The 20233-nt window shown below is 32.5% G+C and overlaps 1 protein-coding gene across 1 annotated transcript in view; it reads left to right on the top strand.

Moving 5' to 3' along the window:
• Positions 1 to 20233, top strand: part of LOC139492575 (uncharacterized) — an 83367-nt gene that overhangs the window by 20296 nt on the left and 42838 nt on the right. The window contains exons 3-11 of the mRNA XM_071280728.1: positions 174 to 240; positions 11220 to 11360; positions 12314 to 12472; positions 14426 to 14586; positions 15396 to 15530; positions 16356 to 16404; positions 16823 to 17041; positions 17313 to 17455; positions 19285 to 19505. Of these exons, the coding sequence (XP_071136829.1) occupies positions 174 to 240; positions 11220 to 11360; positions 12314 to 12472; positions 14426 to 14586; positions 15396 to 15530; positions 16356 to 16404; positions 16823 to 17041; positions 17313 to 17455; positions 19285 to 19505 (1295 nt within the window). The remainder of the gene's footprint in view (positions 1 to 173; positions 241 to 11219; positions 11361 to 12313; positions 12473 to 14425; positions 14587 to 15395; positions 15531 to 16355; positions 16405 to 16822; positions 17042 to 17312; positions 17456 to 19284; positions 19506 to 20233) is intronic.

Below are 20233 nucleotides of genomic sequence, written 5' to 3'. Positions count from 1 at the left end.
AAATAAATATAATTTTGATCAAAAGGGAATCGAAACAAAACTGATAGATTATAAATTCCATAATGACATCTGAGTGAAAAAAAAACCAACAGAATATTTATATATTTATAAAACAACTAAACATACTGTACTTTGATAATGCTATGAAGGAAATGATTTTATTTTTATTTCAGGGAGAAGTACGACAATCAAAAGTTTATAGTTATAAAAGAAAGCACAAATTCAAATGTCCTGAACAAAGTACGTAAATTTAATAGAATTTTAGACAGCAGTGGCGGATCCAGGGGAAGGGTTCGGGGGTTGCAACCCCCCCTATTTTTGGACGAATGGGGACATTATTATAGTTGAACCCCCCTTTTGTCCTGGGTTGGGAAGCCCCCCTTTTTAAAATGGCAGGATCCGCCCCTGAACAGTCAGTACTAACTCAATTAAAAGTTGACCTCATACAGTCAGGCTGCTAATAAACACTAAAAAGAAATTGATGGATGTTTCATGTGCAGTCTAAGCAAATGTTACACACATATTCAGGACACAAATCCCATTTCACCTGGACATATAATTCTGAATCAAATCTTTTTTGATCTTGCTTCAAAATTTTGTTTCTGTAACAGCTAAGAAATTATCCATTAACAATTTAACAAATTTCTATAATTTAGGGAGGGGGTTGTATAGCAATTAATCTTTATTCCATGAAAAAGCTTCAATGTAGTGAAATATAATTTTAAGAACGAAAAAGGAACACGCCAGTTATAAAATCAGACATATAGTTGGAAGGTATTAACCAGAAATCCAGTAATAAAACTCTATTGTATGCCAGAAACAGAAATATCAGTGAAAAGGTTAAATTTGCTATCAAATTTGTATTTCTGGGTTTATGTCATATTTTGTCAAAAATCAGAAAAATGTTATATCTATGTTAAGAAAAGTTATATGATGGTCATATTTCCTCAATGCTTTTTAAACTATTCCAAATGACAGAAATTTGGGAATGAATGCAATAATTTGATAGAATCTGGTATTTTTCATGATTCTCAAGAGTTGAGTTTTAGATTTGCTTCTATGTGTCTGTTTTCTTTCTGTCTGCTATTTTATATTATTGCACAAAAGGAAATCAGAAAGGTTCTATGAAAACTAAAAGTCACTGTTTAGATTTTGATAACTTAAATATTTGAATGCAGCATTTCCTGAAAGTTTACTAATTAAATTTCAATTCAACAGCTTTTTGTCTTCATGCTATTGTGAGATTGCCATATTTGTAACTTCATTCCGAATTGGTCATAGTACAAAATTTGGATTATTCTTCTGCTGTGATGAATTTCCTATGTTTATATAGCTGAGGTTTTTATAATTTCTCTATTTAGAACAAGTTCATTTAATCACAATGGTTGATAAGTGAAGTTTCAAACATTATTTTGCATTTTTTCATGTTTTACTATTGATTTAATTTAATAAAAAAGAAATTGGATTGAAAAAGGGTGTCTTATCAATGCAATTTCGTTCTTTAGACTTTTCATCATTATAAAATATCAAATTTGTCCAGTTGCATTGAAAATTGGAATGAACCATTAGTTATATCAGAATTTAGTGAGAAAAATGTCTGTTTTCCACAACATTTGGTAAACAAATATGATAATCCTAGGTCAGACCTTCACACATTTGCTGAGAAATTGAATATAAACTGCATTACAAGTACACTACTCTTAAAAGTTCTTTCCAGTTATGCAATATAAAATTGAGAACTAAGCCTGTTGAATTGTAAACTGCTTGTATGGTATTTCAAAGGAACTGCCAACAAATCCAAAGTATTTTTTTTTTAAATTTCCAGCATTTGTAACTCAAATTACATGAAAGGATTCTGATTTCTGACAAAGTAATGTTTCACTTTATTAAAAAGTTATTACAAGGGCCTAGACAAGAGTTGATGTTTGATCCATTTATTGCATTATAAATATCATATTCACTCATCAAAGATTTGTCATTTTTGAAAATTTTCCTTCATCCTCTACTCAACAGTTGATATTAACCGAGGATTGGAGATTCAGAAAGACCAACTATAACCAAAATCCATAATTTTGCAGCGTTTTTCTTTTAATTTTCATTTTCTGTAGATAATGCAACAGTACTAGATATAAAGTTGGTACATTTTTTGTAGTTTCTGACTTGTGCAAACATTTAATTTATTTCAATTTAGGACTTAAACTTAGACAAATACTACTGTGAAGTTATTTTCAAAAATGAAATAAAACTTATTTGAACATTACAAAAAGAATTTTTTTTAAAAAGGATACAATAAGAAGTTTGGTTTTAATATTTTCTTAAAATTTATGCCTCACCATACATTAAACACCAATCCATCATCTTATGTCTGTATTGTCTAAAAATAAAAGAGAGATGCATTATAGAAATGTAACTCTTTAAAACAAAATTGTGAAATTCTTAGAGTTGAGCTGATTTTCAGATGTTTTTGAATTAGCTAAAATAGATTTGCACAGGAGAAACCACCTAGATATTTAAACACAGAGTTGACTATAATATAAATATTTGCATGGTTCTTGCATGTGCTGTTTTTTCTTCATTCATCAATGCTTATCAAAACTTTACTGCAAGAAGTTAAGATTTGGTGCCAAATTGGCCCTAAAATAGGATAACATTCAAAACTTTTCTAATTAGCAGACTCAATTAAACACTGAAGCTATTTTCTTCAACCAAACATTGCTAATTTGTGTACAATATTATCTTTTCATGGATTATGCCATCCTAAAATGACATATATTTGATAGATAAAATGTCTCAAAACATAAATTATTATGACTCACATGTGCAGAGAACAGTCAGGACCATAGACCAAAAGCCCTAGTCGAATCAGATATTCACACTTAAAAGTTATTTTTTGTACAAGATAATAGATAAAATAAGTGAACTTCTATACTCTGTTTATTAAGTATAATCTGACATAGATACAAAAACTTGAGCAACTTTTAATTTAGAGACGAATCCATATGAATATGAACTTAATTTTCACTTTTTTATGCCCCACCTATGCACATCATGTTTTTGATCTATGTGTGAGCTAGTCTGTTTGTTCTTCCATCTGTCCTTCTTTCTGCCTGTTTGTTTGTCTTCCCTGCTTTAGGTTAAAGATTTTTGTTCAGGTAGTTTTTGATAAAGTCCAATAAACTTGAAACTTAGTACACATCTTCCCTATGATATGATCTTTTTAGTTTTAATGCCAAATTAAGAGTTTTGACTCTAATACCACGGCCAACTGAACATAGAAAATGAGTGTGAGTGGGGCATCCTTGCACTATGGACGCATTATTATTTACAATATAGCTGCAATAAACCTTACTAAAAAGTATTATCTGGTGTAAAGTCAGATTACCCTTGATGTCTGTATTGAGTTTGGCATCATACTTTTAAAAAAAAGGGTACTTCATGAGTTGTTGTTTCATAATAGATTTATAGTGAAAGTCATAGGAAGAGGGAAAAATGTTAATATGACATGAATATGAACTTGCTTTGCACTAGCGCCAATTACACTTGTAAATGATTTCCTGATGTTAGGATGATAAATTTTGCACAGTTTATGTTTGTGTTTTATGATTTGAACAGATATCATCTATATAATAGATTTGTGAACCAGAAATAGAATGATTTGTAAATTGATTATATCATACTGTTTTATGTTCAGCATCAGCTGAAGACTAGATAGAGCAGGGAGATAATGTCAAAACATTTAATTGTGGGAACATCACACCTTAACATTACACCTTAGTAAACACAGGGAATCAGTTCAGTTGTACATCACACATTATTATGGACAGGGAATAATTTCAATGGAGCATCATACCTGAACATTACACCTAAAAAATACAGGGAATCAATTTAATAGTACATCATACCTATAAAACCAGGTTCAATTAATCCCATTTTCTACATAAGAAAATGCCTGTACCAAGTCAGGAATATGACAGTTGTTATCCATTCGTTTGATGTGTGTTTGAACTTTTGATTTTGCTATTTGATTTGGGACTTTCCTTTTTGTATTTTCCTCGGAGTTCAGTATTTTTGTGTTTTTCCTTTTTTCTAAACATTACACCTAAACATTACACATTTGTATGGAGAGGGAATCAGTTCAATGGTACATCTCACCTAAACATTACACATAAGTGTTGTCACATAAGTATGGACAGGGAATCAATTCAATGGTTCATGGTCATCATACCTAAACATTACACCTAAACATTACACATTACACCTAAATATTACAGGGTATCAATTTAATAATACACCACACCTTAACATTGCACATAAGTATGGACAGAAAAATCAATGGTACATCACACCTACACATTACACATCAGTATGGACAGGGAATAAGTTCAATGGTACATCACACCTATAAACATTACACATCAGTATGAACAGGAAATCAGTTCAATGGTACATCACACCTAAACATTACACATCAGTATAGACAGGGAATCATGCAATGGTACATCACACATAAACATTACACATCAGTATGGACAGGGAATCAGTTCAATGGTACATCACACCTATAAACATTGCACATAAGTATGGACAGGGAATCATTTCAATGGTACATCACACCTAAACATTACACATCAGTATGGACAGGGAATCATGCAATGGTACATCACACCTAAACATTACACATCAGTATGGACAGGGAATCAGTTCAATGGTACATCACACCTAAACATTACACATAAGTATGGACAGGAAATCATTCAATAGTACATCACACCTAAACATTACACATCAGTATGGACAGGGAATCAGTTCAATGGCACATCACACCTAAACATTACACATAAGTATGGACAGGGAATCATTCAATGGTACATCACACCTAAACATTACACATCAGTATGGACATATCAGTTCAATGGCACATCTCACCTAAACATTACACAGAAGTATGGACAGGGAATCAGTTCAATGGCACATCACACCTAAACATTACACATAAGTATGGACAGGGAATCAGTTCAATGGTACATCACACCTAAACATTACACATAAGTATGGACAGGGAATCAGTTCAATGGTACATCACACCTATAAACATTACACATCAGTATGGACAGGGAATCAGTTCAATGGTACATCACACCTATAAACATTGCACATCAGTATGGACAGGGAATCAGTTCAATGGTACATCACACCTATAAACATTACACATCAGTATGGACAGGGAATCAGTTCAATGGTACATCACACCTAAACATTACACATAAGTATGGACAGGGAATCAGTTCAATGGTACATCACACCTATAAACATTACACATCAGTATGGACAGGGAATCAGTTCAATGGTACATCACACCTATAAACATTACACATCAGTATGGACAGAGAATCAGTTCAATGGTACATCACACCTAAACATTACACATCAGTATGGACAGGGAATCAGTTCAATGGTACATCACACCTATAAACATTACACATCAGTATGGACAGGGAATCAGTTCAATGGTACATCACACCTATAAACATTACACATCAGTATGGACAGGGAATCAGTTCAATGGTACATCACACCTATAAACATTGCACATCAGTATGGACAGGGAATCAGTTCAATGGTACATCACACCTATAAACATTACACATCAGTATGGACAGGGAATCAGTTCAATGGTACATCACACCTAAACATTACACATAAGTATGGACAGGGAATCAGTTCAATGGTACATCACACCTATAAACATTACACATCAGTATGGACAGGGAATCAGTTCAATGGTACATCACACCTATAAACATTACACATCAGTATGGACAGAGAATCAGTTCAATGGTACATCACACCTAAACATTACACATCAGTATAGACAGGGAATCAGTTCAATGGTACATCACACCTATAAACATTACACATCAGTATGGACAGGGAATCAGTTCAATGGTACATCACACCTATAAACATTGCACATCAGTATGGAGAGGGAATCAGTTCAATGGTACATCTCACCTAAACATTACACATAAGTGTTGTCACATAAGTATGGACAGGGAATCAATTCAATGGTTCATGGTCATCATACCTAAACATTACACCTAAACATTACACATTACACCTAAATATTACAGGGTATCAATTTAATAATACACCACACCTAAACATTGCACATAAGTATGGACAGAAAAATCAATGGTACATCACACCTACACATTACACATCAGTATGGACAGGGAATCAGTTCAATGGTACATCACACCTATAAACATTACACATCAGTATGAACAGGAAATCAGTTCAATGGTACATCACACCTAAACATTACACATCAGAATAGACAGGGAATCATGCAATGGTACATCACACCTAAACATTACACATCAGTATGGACAGGGAATCAGTTCAATGGTACATCACACCTATAAACATTGCACATAAGTATGGACAGGGAATCATTTCAATGGTACATCACACCTAAACATTACACATCAGTATGGACAGGGAATCATGCAATGGTACATCACACCTAAACATTACACATCAGTATGGACAGGGAATCAGTTCAATGGTACATCACACCTAAACATTACACATAAGTATGGACAGGAAATCATTCAATAGTACATCACACCTAAACATTACACATCAGTATGGACAGGGAATCAATTCAATGGCACATCACACCTAAACATTACACATAAATATGGACAGGGAATCATTCAATGGTACATCACACCTAAACATTACACATCAGTATGGACATATCAGTTCAATGGCACATCTCACCTAAACATTACACAGAAGTATGGACAGGGAATCAGTTCAATGGCACATCACACCTAAACATTACACATAAGTATGGACAGGGAATCAGTTCAATGGTACATCACACCTAAACATTACACATAAGTATGGACAGGGAATCAGTTCAATGGTACATCACACCTATAAACATTACACATCAGTATGGACAGGGAATCAGTTCAATGGTACATCACACCTATAAACATTACACATCAGTATGGACAGAGAATCAGTTCAATGGTACATCACACCTATAAACATTGCACATCAGTATGGACAGGGAATCAGTTCAATGGTACATCACACCTATAAACATTACACATCAGTATGGACAGGGAGTCAGTTCAATGGTACATCACACCTAAACATTACACATCAGTATGGACAGGGAATCAGTTCAATGGTACATCACACCTAAACATTACACATCAGTATAGACAGGGAATCATGCAATGGTACATCACACCTAAACATTACGCATCAGTATGGACAGGGAATCAGTTCAATGGTACATCACACCTAAACATTACACATAAGTATGGACAGTGGAATCAGCAGTGGCGGATCCAGAACTTTTCCTAAGGGGGGCCTGCTGACTGACCTAAGGGGGGGCCCCACTCCAGTCATGCTTCAATGATTCCCCCAGCCCCCCCCTGGATCTGCCTATGATCAGTTCAATGTTACATTCAACTTCCAATTGAGCAAGATCTGGGCCATTGACAGGCTATTAGTTAGCACAAATTCACACTCCGTTTAACACGTCTTAATGGGGAATGGGACAAGAAGTTAGAAGACAAAACTGTTATCCATTTAGACATAAGACTGTGTACATATTACCAGTGCATAAAACAGAACTCTGTAAAGAACTGAAGGAAATTATATTGGCATTTGAATTTCCAAGGTACTCCACAGTTATAATTTTTTTATTAAAAGATATATGCTTATTTTGTCACGTTTTACTTGAAATTATCTGAGTTAAAGTAGATTTCAGCAGTTTGGTAAGTGCTTTTTTAAAAGTAATTGATCAATAAAAAAGCACTTCAGGTGCATGTAGATGAATAAACTCTGGAAATATTTTAATAGAATGATTTTGAGGAACCATCAAGATTTAAGATGATATAAGAGTGAGAGCACTTTAACTTACAAAGTGCAGTTCTAAAGAGGAAATCTTGTTAAATTCTGATAAATTTGTAAAAAAATCAATATGCAACATTGTTATAGTGGTTATACTCAAATATAATCAAGAATTTGTACATTATCATTGAAAATCTATTCTAAATCTCTTATTCTTTTGATGTCCAATTGAAATATAATCGAATCTCAACCTATGAGATTATTTTGACTGTTGTTATTTAATTGTTGATGTAAGTCTGTCTAGCTATAACTAACATCAAACCAATACTTCAGATGGATTGTATACTCAAACAACATCAATTATACAACTCTGGTTTATTACACCTTGATTGCATGTAAAACAATCAAAGATCTAAGCATTTCACAAGAACTTAAGAATTCTGACACCAAGTGTAATAAATCAAGAGACTTATATCTAATGTGTCTATACCCTTACATAACCAGAGGTAATATGGTCTTTACAACAAAGTTAATAATCTTGTGTATTGCAAGTCTACCTATCTGTGTATTGCATTTGTTGGTTAAGCCAGGTGTTCACTTGACATTGGGGTGCTTTAATTTATTGATTTCTAATATGAGAGGATAATTAACATACTTTATGTTTGAAGTGTTTGTTTGTAAATAATATGACTCATTTCCACTAGTGATTATCAAATTATAATGTATCAAATAAAAGGTATACATTTACATCTGTTCAATTATTGACTTGTGTCTGTGTAAATTTTTTCCCCTTTTTTGACTTAAGAAATGTTCATAATAGCAGTATTTGTTTTTGTTTCACATCTTAACATGAGGCTCGTCCTATTATGGACCACTTTTTATACGACCGCAACAAAATTTGAGGTCATATATTGGTATCACATCGTCCGTGTCGTCCGAAGATATTTGGTTTCCGGACAATAACTTTAGAATAAGAAAATAGAAATCTATGAAATTTAATCATAAGGTTTATAACCTAAAAGGAAGTTTTGGATTGATTTTGGGGGTTGTAGTCCTAACAGTTTAGGAATGAGGGGCCAAAATTTGGCCAAATTAGCATTTTTCTAGTGTCCAGACTAAAACTTGTGGAATGGTGTATGGATCTTTCTGAAATTATACCACAAGTTTCCATACCACAAAGGGGTTGTTAGGATTGGCTTGGGGGGAGGGGGGGGGGGGGGGTTATGGTTCAAACCAATTTGGAATTAGGGACAAAAAAGGGGGAAAACAAGGGTTTCCTGGTTAAGGGCGATAACAAGTTTGGATTACCTCCCTTACACTGATTTTAAATTATTAAATTGGCAATTATGGTTGCATTGGAAATTTAAATTGAGATTATGACCATATCTTGATGGAAAGAATATTTGGTTTGGAAAAGGGGGGAGGAGTGAAAATCGCAACAGCATGGTGTATTGCACAATAGCTAAAAATTGATTATAAATTCAAACCATATAAACAATTCTTAGTTCTTTGACTACAGTTATTCTGTGTCAGAAACCTATTATATGTCAAATTTTTAATTAAAATTCAAATTCAGATCTGTATCAAGCGAGAATATTGTGTCCATTTTTGCCTCAACTGTTCAGGGTTGGCCACAGACCACAATTAATTCCTCTATTAGTTCTTTATAACTATTTGTCTCATTAAAAAAATTGCACCGATTCTTTTTGTCAAATTTTTTGTGTGTGTAATGTATAGTACTAGTCCAAAAATATATCCAAAATTCAGAAAGATTGCTTTCACACATCTTACAAATTTAGCCAATACACATCCATACCCCTTATGGACAAGTCAAGAGATGATCCAAAAACTGTAAATATCACCTTTTTGCACTTGGCCTAATCACTCTTTCCATATTTAAATCAGTTAAAATACATTCAACAAAAATTATTTCACCTCTCTTCTTTCATTTCCACCTCCTAAAAACTAAAAAATGAATGAAAAAGGCAAAGAAAAAAAAGAAAGAAAAAATACACTTTAATTCGTGAACAACAAAAAGTGGGGTCATTAATTGTGGTCTTGGGCCTGGACCCTAGTATCCAGCTGTGCTTGACGGAGCAATTATTTGACCTTGATCTCATTTTCATGGTTCATTGCTCAGTCTTAAGTTTTTGTGGTTTGGTCTGTTTTTCTTAAATTATAAGCAATAGGTCAATTATTATACTTAGTGTATTAAATGATTGTAAGGTGTACATGTATTTCTTGTTTGGTTTATATAACCTTGACCTAATTTTCTTGGATCATGGTAAGTTAATGTGATTGTTGAAGTAAAGCCTTATTTTTAGGACTATCAACATAATATCAATGGTTATAGTAAAGAAGGAGAGACATTTCAGCCTGTGCACTCTTGTTTAATTTGTTACATGTATTTTTTACATCTATTACATGAGATATCTACATTTCAAGAATTTTTACAAATCATTAATGAAATAGTACTAGTGCCACAATATTGCCAACTTGTACCCAATATTTTATTATTAATATGCAATAAAATTCTCATGTTCTTTTATACAATATATATATGCATAATACAGTTAACTACATTTTACAAATTAAAAAAATGTTTATTATGGCTGATATTCCCTTCCTTAAAAAAGAAGTTGAAACTGTTTGTAAATGATTCTAAAATGCTTCTCGAGTGTTAAAATAAGTCAAAATAAAAAAAAATGTTCAATGTAGAAACTTGCGTATGTATTAACAGGAAGTTAGAACAGCACATGACAATGAAAACAGTACTGAGAGTATGCAGAAAATCTATACTTAATAAATACCACTTGAAGACGACATTGAAAATAAAAAAAGCTTCATTCTTTCAAATCAATGTTTAATAGAACTGATGAAGACAATATTGAAAGATTTTACTACAGTGTTAAATTCAAATTTCAATTTCAAAGCCTTATAAGTTAACAGGAAAGGTTTGTATTGTAAAAGTAGATCAAATTGAGATTTTCTTTAAATTTGAAAATTTTATTTAAGGTGGTACCCAACACATTGACAAAAATTAATTTGGCTAGTTTAATTTTCATAAAATTTTGACAAAATATTATCTATGATCCTTTTTTTTTTTTTAAATGTCAAAATATCAAAAAAATTGAACCAATCACTTTCTCGGAAAAAATGTTTAGATACATAGCAGTTTGACAAACACTCATTTGATCATTGAGAAGCTTAATATTTCCTTAACAATAATTAAAACATTTAGCTGATTTAACAGAGTTATCTCCCTGTAGTATTAGGTACCACCTTAAGTTCCTGCACTCTCAACATTAACATAATGCATGACTGGTTATTTGTTATAACAGACACAGCTACTGGAAAGCCAAAGGTCAGGGCTGAGGCAGTGTCCAGTACAAGTATACGAGTGCACTGGTCTAGACCGGACTTCATCAAGAATTGTTCTATTTTGGCGTACTCTGTCACAGTGAAGGTGTCTAACACTGGAAGTAAGTATAATTACTGTTTTACCTCTCTCTGACTATCCATTAATTGGCCCATGAACATTTTAAGTCACGTCTTTCTCAGGAACTACATCATAAGGATTTCTGAAATTTTGTTTCAAGGTTTATAAATCAGCCATACCATGTGATGTGTTTTCAGATTCATCACTCATGAAATTTCTGTTAACAATCACATCCTTTTACACATGACATCCAAGTAGTTAAAAATGCATATTTATACATTGTGACTTGTATATTCCTAATGCATATTTGGGCCAGGTATCATCAGTGAGCAGGAGCTTGCTGTTTCACTTGTTTGCGAATGATGTAGGGATTGATCAACAGAAAGACACACCATATGGAGTTTGAGAACAGATATACTGAAAAAAAATAATTCTACAAAGATTTGCATCCTATGTTACAGATCCCTTTAGATGGGATATTCATTTCTTGTGCTAGTAAAATATTCGGTTAATAGTATCAAATGACAGCTCAAGGACTCCGGATCAAGGTAGAAACCTTTTTGAATAAAGGTTCTTTGGAATAAAGGTTGAGCTCAGGGCTTCCTCAAAATATTTGAGCCAGCTAGACACTTTTGTCTTTTAATCCCTTTAGACTTAGTAACAAAAGGCAACAATCAGTTGGGCATCAAATGAATTATGATTGACACAAAAAACAGTATTTGACTCGACTTCAAATATGAATTCAATGAGTTAACTGTTAATTTGACCATGTACCATTGCTAAACATACAAATGAACCAAAATATATAGAAGGAGATCAAGAATGACAAAGGATAGAGGTTCCTGACTTTGAGACAGGTCCAAAATTGCTGCATGATTGAACATGTTTTGTGAGATCTCAACCCTTCCCCTTTACCTTTTGTCAATGCCATCAAACAAAATCATACTTTCAGTAAAACCAAGTGAAACACACAGTAACATATTTATTATTTTTCAGGTGTTGTAGAAACACAAGTGATGTTGGCAACAGATTCAATGAAGACATTCACAGGTCTGGTACCTTATACTAATTATACAGTATTTGTGATAGGCTTTGCAGATAAGTGTGGGGCAGGGGATCAGTCTGATCCAGTCACAGTGGCAACACTAGATGATGGTAAGCATTTACTCATTAATTTACAGAAGAACGAATGTATATAAACCAGTTAGCAACCCTCTCATTTCAGAGTAGGGGTATTAAAATAAGATTCATAGAAAAGTTTCTGTAACCATGACTTCATTTTTTTGCGACCGCAAAAAAAGATCGCAAAAAAATTTTGCAGTCTTATATTGGTATCAGGTCATCGTCTTCTGAAGACAGTTGGTTTCCTTACAATAAATTAAATTTAGTTTAAGTAAAAAGAAATCCATGAAATTTAAACACAAGGTTTATAACCACATTACGAAGGTCAGGATTGATTTTTTGGGGGTAAGAAATTAGGGGCCAAAAAAAAAGGCCCAAATAAGCATTTTTGTAGTTTCTAGACAATAATTTATGTTTGAGTGTATGAATCTCTCTGAATTATACCAAGGAGGGATTCAAAAAAGTTTGGGGGGGGGGGGGTTCCAATTTTTTCAAGGGGTTCATTTTGAGCTCACCTGGCCTAAAAGGCCAAGTGAGCTTTTCTCAGCACTTGGCGTCCGTCATCCGTCGTCGTCCTCCATTGTCGTTAACTTTTACAAAAATCTTCTGAAACTACTCGGCCAAATTTAACCAAACTTGGCCACAATCAACATTGGGGTATCTAGTTTAAAAAATATGTCCGATGACCCGGCCAACCAACCAAGATGGCTGCCATGGCTAAAAATAGAACATGGGGGTAAAATGTAGATTTTGGCTTATATTTCTGAAACCGAAGCATTTAGAGCAAATCTGACAAAGGGTTAAGTTGTTTATCAAGTTAAGATCAATCTGCCCTGAAATTTTCAGACCAATCAGACAACCAACCTGTTGTTTGGTTGCTGCCCCTGAATTGGCAATTTTAAGGAAATTTTGCCGTTTTTGGGTATTATCTTGAATATAATTATAGATAGAGATAAACTGTAAACAGCAATATATATAATGTTCAACAAAGTAAGATCTACAAATAAGTCAGCATGACCAAAAATGGTCAGTTGACCCATTAAGGAGTTATTGCCCTTTATAGTCATTTTTTTACCAATTTTTTGTAATCTTTTACAGACTAATAATTGGCAACTAAAGGGCCAAGTTCATTATAGATAAAGATAATTGTAAACAGCAAGAATGTTCAGTAAAGAAATATCTACAAACACATCACCATCACCAAAACACAATTTTGTCATTAATCCATTTGTGTCTTTTGTTTAATATTCACATAGACCAAGGTGAGCGACACAGGCTCTTAACAGGCTCTTAAGAGCCTCTAGTTTTTTTCTTCCAAATTTTTCAAATTTTTTAAAAGTTTTAAGAAGAAAAAAGAAATGTTCAATTGCACAGTACTGCACAATAGATTTGTAAGGTCTTTGACCACATTTGTTTTGTGTCAGAAACTCATATTATGTCAAGAATTTAATCACAATCCAAATTCAGACCATATCATCAAGCTTGAATATTGTGTCCAAATTTGCCCCAACTGTTCAGGGTTCAACCTCTGCGATTGAATCAAGCTGTGCTCATTGAAGCATTTTAATTTCTGCTGTCTAAGCCTTAAATGAAAAGGTAACGCTATATTAGATATAGGAAGATGTGGTGTGAGTGCCAATGAGACAACTCTCCATACAAATAACAATTTAAAAAGTAAACCATTATAGGTTAAAGTACGGCCTTCAACACGGAGCCTTGGCTCACACCGAACAACAAGCTATAAAGGGCCCCAAAATTACTAGTGTAAAACCATTCAAACGGGAAAACCAACGGTCTAATCTATATAAACAAAACGAGAAACGAGAAACACGTATATATTACATAAACAAACGACAACTACTGTACATACTATATTAGTCTGTTTAAAACACACAAATATAGCGCTACCTTATCATTTAAATACCCTTTTGAACCCTGTAATATAACTGAACAATATAAACTTATATATATATATCTATTTTACAGCAGAACTAGTTCAGAATGATGACAGAATATTTAATTCTCTTGGTAGTACAGACAAGCGTTTAAACTCTCTACTAGCAAACAGTATCCAGGTTTCCAGAAACAGTTTAGAAGATGATAGAATTTCTCAGCTAAAGTTTTCTGTAGACAGTTTAACAACCCAGGTATAATCTGAAGATAATGAGGATATTACATCACTTTTATGACAGATATTAAGTCAAATTTTAACAGGTTTCGACATCTTGGCATTTTATTGCAGTTTTAAAGGTTAGATTTAAATAAAACTTGATATATTTTTGGGAGGTTTTAAAGTTATTTTCATTTTACAGCGTCTGAATTTATCAATTTTATTGCAATTCCTTCTGTCTGATTTTGAATACTTGAGTAGTGCCTGGCAGAGTATAAGATAACTCTATTGTATGTCAAATGCATTTTAGATATATGTTTTATTGTATAATCTCAAAATAACACTGAAAGTGATTACTTGGCTGCAGTGAAATATTCTGCATATGCATATGTTGTGTGTCACAGTCATGAAAGATTTCAGAAAATTAAGTTTTGAGGGGTATTCAAGTAGCTAAGATCTTTATTATTCCATTTCAATAAATCTTGTTATTTTAAACACTAGCTCCATTGTCTGTCTATCTCTTCAGTTCTAAAATCTTATTTGAAAGTTATGTTAGACAACCCTTTAAATTTACAAACAATTAATCAACTTAAGTTTTAGAAAAATAGACTATTCAAATACAGCACTTAAATTTCTCATAGTATCCTTATTTCCAGAGAGACCTTTTGGTCATATCAATAGACTTTTGAAATTGATTCAAAGATATAGCTTCTTACTCACTAAGAAGCTCAACAAAAAAGAAACGTTATGGAAAATGGATATTTATTTCAAAGAAATTAAGGGGAATACTTGAGTACCTTTACCATGCATATATCTTTTGTATACCATTCCATTGTGTAATTTCAGAATACTGATTTAAGGTCCAAAGTACAACATTTGGAAGATACATGTGTATGTTATCCACAATGCACTATTGGCAGCAGAACATATGATGAAAGTCAAACTTGGGAAGAAGGTCGTTGTAACATTTGTACTTGTAGAGTAAGTATATAATTAGTCTTCAAAATTTACTAATCATTTTTGGAAAGATATAAAAAAACTAAGCAACATGAATTATTGCATATCGTTTTCTATAAAGACAATATTTATTGTGCCTAGTTTAGGGTGATGCATGATATTAAAAATCTCTAAAATTTATCTAAATACATATTAGAATCTGCTGTCTTTATATCAGAAACTAAATATTTTTAAGAATGTAGTTTGTGAGTTGCTTTTCAGTAAATTCTAACTATTTTAAATAACTTGAATTGTTCAGGATTTCTCTGTTTTCAAGATATTCTTTTCTTACTCCAAAATTGGTGTTTGGTACAAATATCCTTTTAAATTCTCACTGATATTTCATGATTTTCAGGATCTGCATATTATTTTTGAAAATTCTAAACAACTTTCTTCTGTTAGTCACAGAATGTATTACTGTCTTGGGAAAATTAAAGCATTGAACAAATTATGTTTTTTATGCCCCACCTACGATAGTAGAGGGGCATTATGTTTTCTGGTCTGTGCGTCAGTTCGTCCGCCCGTCCGTCCGTCCGTCTGTCCGTCTGTCCCGCTCCAGGTTAAAGTTTTTGGTCAAGGTAGTTTTTGATGAAGTTGAAGTCCAATCGACTTCAAACTTAGTACACATATTCCCTATGATATGATCTTTCTAATTTTAATGCCAAATTAGAGTTTTTACCCCAATTTCATGGTCCACTGAACATGGAAAATGATTGCGAGTGGGGCATTCGTGTACTGAGGACACATTCTTGTTTATAATGTTAAGAAAATAATGATTGCCAATGCAGTAAGTTTTCTTTATATTGACAGAGAGGCAGACCACAATGTAGGACAAGATCTAATGTCTCAAACTGTATCTGTAAGTAGTCACATTTTAAAACAAAAGTACAAAATATTACGGAGATCTGAAATGCAGATAACTAACCAATATAAACCAAGAAAGACGAAGGGATGAAAAAGTGAAAAACTATATTTTATACTTAGTTTAAACTTTATTTCTCATCTATTTCCCTTATCTAATGATTTATCTCTCTTTATCTGCCTTAATAAAAAATATAAAAACAGTGACTGCGACAGGGATCAGTTTAGAGTACCTTTGTTCATTTTTTTCTTTTTGAAAAACTTGCGTTGCTCAATCTTATTTTTTGTGTATTGTTTTATGGACTTGTTTTTTCTGTTAATCTGTTTTATTTAGTCATGATGTCATTTGTCATTCTACTGATAGTTTGTATGTCCATTATATTTACACAACTATATATAAATTGTTGTCTTTGTAGCCCCTTGTAGCAGTGCCCCTTGTAAGAACAATGGCTACTGTCGAGAAACTGGATACAACAGTTACCAATGTATATGCATCACCCCATGGGATGGCCCCACATGTGAAGTCAGAATTAACCCCTGTGTTTTACCTCCTGATATAGGGGATTGTAACCAGACAGTACAGAGATACTACTATGACAGATTTGAGGAGATATGTTTGCCTTTCAATTTTACAGGTATGTTAGTTCATAAATTTTAAATCTTTTTCTGTCTCCAAAACTTTGACAGGACCATTTATCCTCTTTTGAACCAAAGCAGTCAGTAAAATTGTTTATATTCTGGAAGTACATGTACTGCAATAAATGAACCATAAGTAACTAATTGAAAATCACCAAAATGTTATGTTGACAGTTGATTTAAATTTGCACTTTTTCTACTTCTTTGTTCCATTCTCAATGAAAATTTAGAACAAAATGTTTGTAAATGGTGAGACATTTATATTTCCAGGTTGTGGAGGGAATGCCAATAACTTTTTAACACTATCAGCATGTCAAGATCTAGCTATGAAAGGAGCATGTTGTTACCGGAGGTTTAAATCTACCCTTCAATCGGTCATCAGTAGTGACCAGAAAGAGGACAAAAGATGTGAAGTAATAATACTTTATAACTATTGTTATCAACGGCGTACAGCATACATACACAACCACTTACATAAGCATTATAGTGTGAACTATATACTAAAGACTCATACTGAGGTTTTATATCCCTATAAAAAAGAACTTTTAACATATATATAATATTAAACAATTAAGGCTATAAAACCCCCTGTTTTGATATTAACAACAATATATATGATAATCTAATTAGGGTAACAGTTCTTAGGGCCATATATTCACATCATGGTTAAAGCAATATTACTTCACTAAGGACCATCCTTTCACACTAGGTTATAAATACAATAAAGTGATGAAGCGTATAAGAATCAATCATAGGAACACTTTTCTTCTTACTTGATACCTGAAAACAAAGAAATGTTTAAATGAGCCTAAGGATGCTTGATATTTAAGTTTTATATTTTCATAACTTTTTAAAAATTGTTGCCTTGCTATATATAGTCTACACAAGAACAAAGGAGTAGGTTCATGATTATATTGGTTCACAGATTCTAATGATTTTTAAATCAGGTTTAAAGGCTATAAATTTCCCTTTGATAGAAATAGTTGTGAAATTACTATTGATACAAAATGATTTTTTTTTGGCACATCAAATTATTTATAACAAAGTAATGACCCCTCAATTATGCATAATTTATGTTGTAACTTCAGTTTTGGTCCAAATTCACAAAAATTTATCTAAATTTTTAGAATAAATTATTGAAGCTGCAACTCCTGACCCAGAAAATGTTTGTGTCAGGGATACACTATATTGATTAGTACCTTTTGTATTCAGAACATTTTTGATTGTATAACTTTTTGATTGTTTTTTCTCTAAGCTTTTATGTCCGAAAAAAGGCATAACGTAATCGTATTTTTACAATATATTCAAAATGTGCTGGCTTTAGAGCCTATAATGAACTCCAATGAGGGATTGTGTTTTAGGCTTTTGAAAAAGATCAATTTAAGGAACAAACTGGGGCGTTTTCGATGTTTAATGATAAATTTGAGATTCACATATCTGGCCACAAATGAACTTTGTCCTTTTGCAAGCATGCAACCTCTTTGTTGTTAAAGTTTTTGTATTGAAAATCAGACTTATACACCTTTCTAAAAACTTTTGATTTTTTTTATTAATTCTGTTATGTTTTCCATACAGTTAAAATTGAGAAAGGAAATGGGGAGTGTACACGTGTTAAATGTTTAATGTAAGAAACCCTTAGTGCAGATTTTTTACTCTAATCTTGTTAACATTATTTTACTCATTTTGGAATGCAATCCATTTTACTTCAGAAAAATGATTGTAAGTACTTTTAAGATTTTTATAAATATCTTTTATATCTTATTAAGCTCAAGCAGCTGACATTGCGATGAACAATTCAAAGTCAGTTTACAATGATTGTTAAACAAGTGACATAAATGGGAGACAAATTATTACAATTCAGGAATTCTTGTGTCATATAACACTGTATAATACATATATAATCAAATTTATATTATTGTAATATATATCCAGTTACAATTTTCTCAACAGCAAAACATCATAAAAATAGTGAATTTATAGCATACAAATGAGTAAAAAATATCTGATTAATTCTGTGTATGGAAAACCTAAGAAGATCATGTATGAATTTTAACTACTTCAATAATTTTACTTTTGATAAAAGATTCAAGTTACTTAAGTTTTGGATTTATCAGAAAAGATTGAGAAACATGTGTCTCACTAAGTGAATAAAACATAGAAAATAAAAAAAATTAAGAAATATATATCTGATGATTAGCAACTATATATATACATGAATTATAATTCCATATAATTTTTCCAGGTATTAAATCTAGGAGAATGTAAAGGTGTCCATAGGAAAACATTCAGTGGTTATACAACAGAAGTCATAGGATTCTTCCCTGGATTGTCATGTAATGATGCAGGATGTACAGCTCCCCCTAGTGGTTGTTCCTATGGTAACAGGGTATATAAACCAGGGGAGGTTAGACAGTCATGTCAACAGAGATGTACATGTGAAGTGGACAATCTATGGATATGCAGGTTATTTGTCTTACTGTTTCATAACTTTCTCTACATGTATACCTATAATCTTTCATCCATCGTTCAAATGTATGGTGTCCATAATTTTGAGGTGGAAGTTTTCAAGCTATCTTTCAAACTGTTTCACAACTTCCCTTAAGTGTATATATCTGTTTATATCTGTATATATCTGTTTATATAGAAATTCATAAGTAATGTGGTATGGTTACAAATGAGACAATTATCCACCAAAGTTCAAATAAAGTGTATGTAAGCAATTATACGCAACCATACAGCCTTCAGCAACCAGAAACCCACAACGTATGGTCGGCTACCAACATGTAAATATGAAACAAGTCAATTGAGAAAACTAACAAAACAGTTTACAAAAATCAAATATGACAAACATGAACCAACCGACACAACCACTGAACAACAGGCAGCTCTTGACTTGGGACGGGCACATAATGAATGTGTCCATAGTTTGTTTTATTTTAATGTAGAAGTTTTCAAGGTTTGAATGTAAATTTTGGATTTAGCTCTGAGTGCCAACACATCATTTGAAAATATAAGACATTTTATAGCATTATATAAAGCATTGCTACTTTTACATCTTACCTCTTTTGACAGTTTTTTCATCTTAATTTTTCTAAGAAGCAGACATAAGTTTCCATTCTGTGTGTATATTGTAAGTTCTTATATTTTCTCTATAGTCCCACAAATTTTGTTTTGAATGCATTGATATTGAC

This window comes from Mytilus edulis, chromosome 10, assembly GCF_963676685.1.
Source record: "Mytilus edulis chromosome 10, xbMytEdul2.2, whole genome shotgun sequence".
NCBI classification, from domain to species: Eukaryota; Metazoa; Mollusca; class Bivalvia; order Mytilida; family Mytilidae; genus Mytilus; species Mytilus edulis.
This window is presented reverse-complemented; position numbering and strand designations above follow the sequence as displayed.